Below are 8,128 nucleotides of genomic sequence, written 5' to 3'. Positions count from 1 at the left end.
CTCTCGCTGCGATTTTATTAACGTTAGCAAGTACCTTGAGAGCTCTTCTATGAGAATGACTTAGTTATAACGGCAGATACACTTGATGAATCCATCGCTAGGCTCAAGATTTGGAAAATTGATTTGGAGAGTAAAGGTCTGCGAGTCAACAAAAAAAACAAAGTTACTGATCTCACGCATCGGCCTTGGTCTCCTCAAAAACTCTCAGAAGTACCATTGTGCTGTCTTTGTGACATTATCAATGTCCTTCGGTGCAGACGCCTCAGATGTTTTGGTCATGGTGAGTGCGCTCTCTCCGCTTCATGCATCAAAATTGCCAGTGAGATGAAGATCTCTCCATCAAAAGACGTGAGAGACCAAAAAACCCAGGTTAGATGATGTGAAAATGATAGCAATGAACGTTGCTTTACCCACGCTGACCCGCAGGACCGTATTTTATGGAGAGGGGCAAATTGGGTATGATAATGATGATGAGATGAGGGATCATTTGTAACAAATAGCGGTCAATAGTTTTTCATAGAGCTCATTAGCTATACATAGGGATCATAAGTTTTACATAGGAACCATTCGTTTCATAGATGGATCATTATAATTACATAGGGATCATTGGATATACATAGAGTTCATTGGTTATACATAGGGATCATTTGTTATAAATAGGGATCAATGGTTATACATAAGGATCATTGGTTATACAAAAGGATCATTGGTTATACGTATGGATCATCGGTTATATATAGGGATCATAGGTTATATATAGGGATCACTGGTTATAAATAAGGATCATTGGTTATGTATAGGGATCATTGGTTATTTATAAGGATAATTGTTTATACATAGGGATCATTGGTTATGCATTTGGATCATAACTTTTACATAGGGATCATTGGTTCTTAGTAGGGGTCATTGGTTACAATGAGGGATTATGGGTTATACATAGGGATCAAAATTTTTACATAGTAATCATTGGTTATACATAGGGATCAATAATTTTACATAGGAGTCATTGGTTATACAAAGGGACCTTTGGTTTTACATAGGGATGCTTATTTATAGTTATTCATTGGTTACACATAGGGAAGAACATATTTATAAAGGGATTAATAGTTAGATAAATAGGAATTAAACGTTTTTTTTTAATTTCAAAGAAAATTTTGAATAAAAATTTGAAAAAAAAAAGTTTCGAAAAAAATTTTTTTTTTGAAAAAGTTTTGAAAGAAAAAACTTTGGAAAAAAATTCACATTGGGATCATTAGGTATAAATAATATACATAGGGATCACTAGGAATAAATAGTTACACAGGGATCATTAGGTATAGTCTGTACCCAATGATCCCTGTATGTATCATCCCCCCCCCCCCCCCCCCCGATCCCAGTGTCGTATATCTAAACTTAATTCACGAACCTTTTTGAAAAAACTAGATTTAATTACCAGGTCTCTAATTTTCCTTGAAACAAATTTTTCCGCCCGTCGCTTAAGAAGAAAAAATGTTTATATTTCGGGTTGTGTTTTTATTCAGACAATCTCTTTTTTTCAATTAGAGTTTTTAGTTTTTTCATGCTATCTGAGAGAGATCCAATTTTGAATGTATGTTTCACCTCAAAATCATGGGGTTTGAAAAAGGTGACTTTTAAGTAGTTACCGCGATTTGTATTGCGTTCTTGTAACAAGGGTAGGTAGGGAATTGAACTAATCTTATAAGAAATTAAACCAGCACTCATTACGAGGCCAATTTGTGCATTCTCTGCATTGTAAGCGGAAACCGCAACAGGCCAAAATCAGTTTTGTCGCGGAATCCAATGTTTTGTTGCGGAAACAAAACAAATGTGCCGACAAAATTTACGCTACACGTATTTGTATTTGAAATCAGTTTTGTCGCGGAAACAAAACAAAAGTGCCGACAAAATTTACGTTACAGGTATATGTATGCGGAATCCACTGTGCACAGTTTGGCCTCGTGATGCTTTGGGACCTTTACGTAGAATACGAAACGGTAAAACATCCTTTTGTTTTACAATGTGTGGGAAGGATAAAAAGAAGACCGAAAATTTTCACTTTTTTTCAACGATGATTTTTTAAAAAAATAATTGACGTAGAGCTCGGACAATGCCATTAATCTGCTGCATTATGTTCATTCAAGTTTAAACAATCTTTTCGTCATTGTTTTGTTTCATGTTTTCAATTTTTTTTTCACTTTCATTGAAGATCACGACTTTTGTATTATATTTGATCAAATGGGTGGTGCTTTGCAACCCAAATGGGTTCGTTAAATAACCCTTTCACTCACTGCTTCTGTTGCTTGATGTTATAGTTGTTATATATGCTTGTCTACCATTAACACTGAGAAATAATTTCTATTTCTTCTTTTTCTTCTTTAGTTTTTCAATGTTTTGACGCAATGACTGAAATATCTGAAATTTTTATTAGAATACAGCTTTTAATTAGTATTTTTCTTCAATTAGAAAGTATTTACAGTAAAAGGGTACATTTTTCTTTTTTACCAATTGTTCATGTGACAATTGTTAATTTGCTACTGATTCCATACGGCTCAAACAAATTTCTTTAATATACATAAGAATAAAAGTTCCGTTCTTTTGATTTGTACAATATTTCACAATGAGAGCTCATTCTCACTTGAACAGTCCGTGATCAAAAATCTCGTAAACGCTGTTTTGAGCACTCTTACGAACATCGAAGGATAGAGTTTCGTTTCCCTTATTCGCTTTTATCTGCTCGATTCCTGCACCGATTGCTTTCCTTTTTTCGGGATCATCGTACCAATGGTGTCCAGAAGCGTCAATGTCCCTGTTGGGCGTGGCCTTCATCATTTCATCTTCTAAAGGATGTCTCTCACTTGTCAGCGCTGCGAGGCACAGATTGAATACTTTCTGATCCTTCCAGTATTCTTTCGCCTGCATTTTCATGCAATTTTTCATTCCATTTTCATTCATGTCTTTGAACAGGCTGTCCAGATATTCAGCTTCTCGTTTCTTCAATTTCACAAACTTCTCACAAATTTGGCTCTGAGCATCCATTCGCGATCGTTTCTCGTCCAAAGCCTTCGGATCTTCTTGGCCAGATCTTATTTTAGGCAGGAGCTCCTTGACGAAGGATCTATATTTATAAATGCATGATTCAAAACTATTTCGGAAGTTTTGATGTTGCTCGTGAATGGACGGTATCAGCTTGACATCTTCGAACTCATTCATGCTGTCGATATCATAGAGAAGGTTTTCTGCTTTCCGAAGAGCAACTATAAGTTGTCGCAGAAAATTGTCATCAAGGGGTTTTTCTATGTTTTTCTGTTGTTTTGGCTCAATGAACTGAATTGGAAGGAGTTTAACCATGAGTGTGTTGTTGTACTTTTCCAGTTCCTTAGGAATATCTTTAGCCACTTTCATCACTTCCTCGTACGATGTGAACGACCCTGTTAGTGGCCCTGATACGCTGATGTCAAACTGTTCGAAACTGGAAACGTCCTCAAATTTTGATGATCCACCGCCAGACACACTAGTCGTAACAACGTTGATATTTAATTTACCTGCTAAGTTCCCAGCAACTTCTTTCAACTCGAAGTCATTTTTGCAATCTTTTTTGAAAGTAATGTTTGCAGTTCCGCCTTCAACCACTTCCGCTACAAAATGGGTGATGTTGGATTGCTTCATTATCATTTCTTTGTGAGGCATAACGATCAAATTTTCCGTGTCCAACTTCCTCACTCTGTTAGTTCTCGTGCAAGTTAAGTCAACCCGCGCTTGGTTTCGAGCGTTTCCACTGCTTTGCAGGTACTTAGCGTTCCCCGAAACCGCGATTATCTTGAAGTCGACTTCAACAGAGCCATTTAGATCCAGCGAACTGTTGCTACGAACTTCTTCTGTGCCAATAGAAACTTTAAATTGTGTGTCTGGGCTTGGATATATCCTTGTATTGTTTCCAGCCAAGTCAGATGAATTCCACAGACTTAACCCTCCATAAAACAATCCACTTGTTGCATCATAAAGTTCTCCCAGCTCAATGTGTTGTCCCATTGGATTTTTTACCAGGGGCTCCGGCTTCTCCCCTAAGCGAATTTTTTCAGCTTAAGATGAAAATGTTACAAAACAAAAAGTTTCAGTTTCTTGCCTATATGTCAGAGACAGCCAAAAACGAGCCTTAAAACTTTCAGTTTTAAGCCAGTGAAAACCAGCTATTAAACTTGGATGAAATATAGATTTAGGGAGCCCACGTTGTTAGTGGAAACCTAAAAACTCACATTAGCTTAGGTGAGAGGGGTTTAACCAACACTGAACGCACATAAATCTCCCATCACATGCCCGTAGAAAAAAACTTGAGCAGTGAAGAGCAATGGGGAAAACTTTAAACTTTAAAAGAAAAGCAAGGTGGAAAATAAGGATCGACTATCCTTGAGTTACACTTGTGTAATATGTCCAGAGAAAAATGGGTTCGCTCTACCTAAAATTGTACCTCGATCTGGGGTGAAGGGTAAAATTCAGTAACTCATTTATTCAATATATTTTCCTACTGGTGGTGAGGGGCTACTTGGATCAATAGCCTTTGTTTGGATTTTGTTGCAATCTTATACTCAAGTCAACTTCTTTTCACACTCTTGATAATTAAATGATTTACAGAATGAATGATTGCATTCAAATGCGAAAAAAGTTATGATCACGATGTTTGCATTAAATTACGGGAGAATTTCTTCATCAGATAGTCAAACCATGGACAAAATCGCGGCCACCCTAACCATAAATGGATTTGAGGAGGACATGTTCGAGCCTGAAAAAGGGGCGGGTTAAACTTCCTAAAGCGATCTTACTTCACTTGATCTAGTTATACGATGGAGGCCAGTGAATAGCTGTGCCATGCGGCCAAGTGGTCAGAACCCACGTTAAGTCGACTCTTCAAGTAGCCAGATAATATCGTCACTTTCTGACGGAAATTTTTGCTGACTCCATTTTAACCGAGATTTGGCAGGTGTCCAGTAAGGCTGGCAAAAAACGGCTTCACCAGTATAAAGTGGTTTGGGGTTAAGGGAGCTTCGTTTGAATTATCAATTTGTACTTAGGTTAGTGGCCTTGATTTTTTGAAGCCTTCTATTTTGACAACAACTGTGTTGAAAAGGCCCCAAGTCAGTTTTGTTGAAACAATGTGCATGAGAAGAGCTCGTTTGACAAACTGAACGAGTCTTTTTCACGCTCGTGCAAAATCAGAAGCGAAAGGTAGGTCGAGGAGCCATTCAACTGATTGGGAAAGCTTGATGTGTTTCAGAAACTCTTGGTCTAAATTGAGCGGCATTTATGTGGTAGATGTCTGGCCGAGAAATTTAAGACCGTTGTCACTAAGTGAAACTCTTGATTTTCCATGACAGGGAAGGAGCCTTCGGATAACCGAAATGCATGTTGTGTGAATAAAGTGATCCGCAACTTCTAACAGAACTGCCCTTGTTACGAAGCAGTTGTAATAGCAGACGTTAGCTTTTTGTTTTACCCGTTTTCGGCACGACAGTGAATGGTACAAAAAAGGCGAGGCCAACATTATAAAAGGGACGAGTATTTCGTTCTGTGGGAGCCTGATGACAATTAAGTCTACCATTGCAGGTTGGAGGACTCTACCTGGAAGTTTTCGACTTCACAGAGCAATCACCTTAATGCAATGCTCCGTGAGTGTCTCGAAGGCCAAAACTTATTACGTCTGCTGAAAAAAATTCTGTTCAAATAAGCCTGCAATTTTCAAAGCAATTTAAAAAACGTGTTATGACTTCTGTGGCACTAAGAGCGATTGGGTGATTTCTGCTAAAGGGTGATGAACTTCTTTTACTTCTTCCACCAACACGACGTAAACTTTTTTGAACAAATTGAGAAAATTATTTTACAACAAGTTGTTTTTCGTGGGTAACGTTCGATTGTTTGCTGTGTTTGTGGTATCACTTCCAAAAAAGTCTTAGGGATTTTTTGAGCAAGTATTCACGTGCTTAATCAGAGTCTTCGTTATGTTTTTTGCCACGAAAAATAGGGGCAGCAAAATCTTTTTTTTTGGAAAACTCTTTTGGTTTTCAGAAATTTCGAGCCAGTCGAGAACGGCAGTGCTGCCGCAACAAAAGTGCTTCTATTTGATTTTTCTGGAGTGTTGGCTTATGACAAAGCTAGCTAAGCGAGCTCTAACTACAGATGCGTATCGTTTGAGTTTGGGTATAGTTATCTTTTTCATCGGCATAATATTGGCTAGAATTATTAAAAAGGAGCACGAGGTTTGATTTTTGTCCGGAACATGAACATATTTCACTGCGCAAAAAGCTAATTGTGAGGCGTCGTTGAAGACTTATAACTGAAAATTTCGAGTAGAAGGAGATTTCAATTTGAGGGAGAAGCTAGATACCCGTCAATCCAAACCTGAAGACCTCTGTTTTGCGGAAGCAAATCATCCCATCCACGGCCTGCTTTCTAAACATTTTAAAGAATAATATTCATTGTTCTCACTGATGGGGACATGGTATTAGAAGGTTTAAGTAAGCAAGCGATCAACCACAAGAAACGCATGTAAGGTAGTTATTTCTTACAGTTTCAAGTTTTGAAACCAAGTTTTGGTACATGAAGACGTCTCTGTTTTTTTCACATAACACCAAGGGGAAAAAGTTTTGATCATCTGTCTCACATTGATCAATCAAATCAGCTACGACAATTGACTGACTAGAAATAAACTTCGTCTTTTTGAATCCACTTAGAATAAGTCTAGATTCGACACTCTGTAAGGAAAGGGTGGCAGTTCTTCATTTCTGAACGCGCGCACAAATTCGTCCAAGTAGAAGCTGTTTCGAGTTACACGCTTAATTTTTTTCAATCATTGCGAAGTCAATAGCTGATTGCTGTAAAGTGAACGTGGCTGTGAATGGCGAGTACCTCGCACTGAAAACCAATCGTATATATAGATTTCGTTTCATTGCGGTCTTTGTTGGTCAAAGAACACTATGGTTGGTTTGATTTTTTCCCATGATAGCGATGTCCATAAACATGCCTCCTACTTCTGCAGTCACTGCTATGGAACTTCATGCACGGGGTGAACCACATAGTTTTTTTTTCACTTTCCAGAAAATTCGAGCCAGTAGAGAACGGCAATGCTGCCACGCCAAAAGTGTTTTTCTTTGATTTTTCCGGAGTGTTGGCTTATGACAAAGTGATATAAGCGAGCTCTAACTACAGATGCGCATCGTTTGAGTTTGGGAATAGTAATCTAACTCATCGGCGCAACATTGGCTAGACATATTAAAAAGGAGCACGATTGATTGTTGCCCGAAATTTGAATATAGGTCACTGCGCAATAAGCAAATCGTGAGGCGTCGCTGAAGACGTATAACTGAAAAATTGGGTTAGAAGGAGATTTCAAACTGAGGGAGAAGCTAGATACCCTCTATCCAAACTGGAAGACCTTCGCATTTGTTTACCGGAAGCGAATCATCCCATCCACGGAGTGCTTTCTAAACATCTTAAAGAATAATCTTTATTGTTGTCACTGATGGGAAGATGGTATTATAAGGTTTAAGTAAGCAAGCGATCAACCACCAGAGTTTCATGTAATGTACTTATTTCTTACCGTATCATGTTTTGACCTCAATCTTTAGTACATGAAGACGTCTTTTTTTTCTTATAACATCAAGGGGAAAAGCTTTTGACTCTTCTGTCTCACATTAATCAATCAAATCAGCTACGAATGTTGACTGACTAGAAATAAACTTCGTCTTTTTGAATCCACTTAGAAAAAGTCTAGTTTCGAGACTCTGTAAGGAAATGATGGCAGTTCTTCATTTCTAAAAGAGCGCACAAATTAGTCCATGTAGAAGCTGTTTCGAGTTACAAGCCTAATTTTTTTCAATCGTTGTGAAGTAAATATCTGATTGCTGTAAAGCGAATGTGGTTGTTGATGGCGAGCACCTCGCTCTGAAAACCAATCGTATGTATATCTATTTCGTTTTAATGCGTTCTTTGTTGGTCAAAGAAAACTATGGTCGGTTTGAATTTTTCCCATGATAGCGATGTGCATTAATCTGCCTTCCACTTCTGATGTCACAGCTATGGAACTTCATGCATGGGGTGAGCCACATAGTTTTTCCACTTTTTCAGAAATTTCGAGCCA

The 8,128-nt window shown here is 38.1% G+C and overlaps 1 protein-coding gene across 1 annotated transcript; it reads right to left on the bottom strand.

Annotated features, from left to right (window-relative positions):
- Positions 1–2,631: 2,631 nt before the first annotated feature.
- Positions 2,632–4,029, bottom strand: LOC134856117 (stonustoxin subunit alpha-like). Its single transcript, XM_063872484.1, has one exon. The coding sequence runs from the start codon at positions 4,027–4,029 to the stop codon at positions 2,632–2,634; it is 1,398 nt and encodes a 465-aa protein (XP_063728554.1).
- Positions 4,030–8,128: the final 4,099 nt, after the last annotated feature.

Source organism: Symsagittifera roscoffensis, unplaced genomic scaffold, assembly GCF_963678635.1.
Source record: "Symsagittifera roscoffensis unplaced genomic scaffold, txSymRosc1.1 SCAFFOLD_800, whole genome shotgun sequence".
Taxonomy (NCBI): Eukaryota; Metazoa; Xenacoelomorpha; order Acoela; family Convolutidae; genus Symsagittifera; species Symsagittifera roscoffensis.
This window is presented reverse-complemented; position numbering and strand designations above follow the sequence as displayed.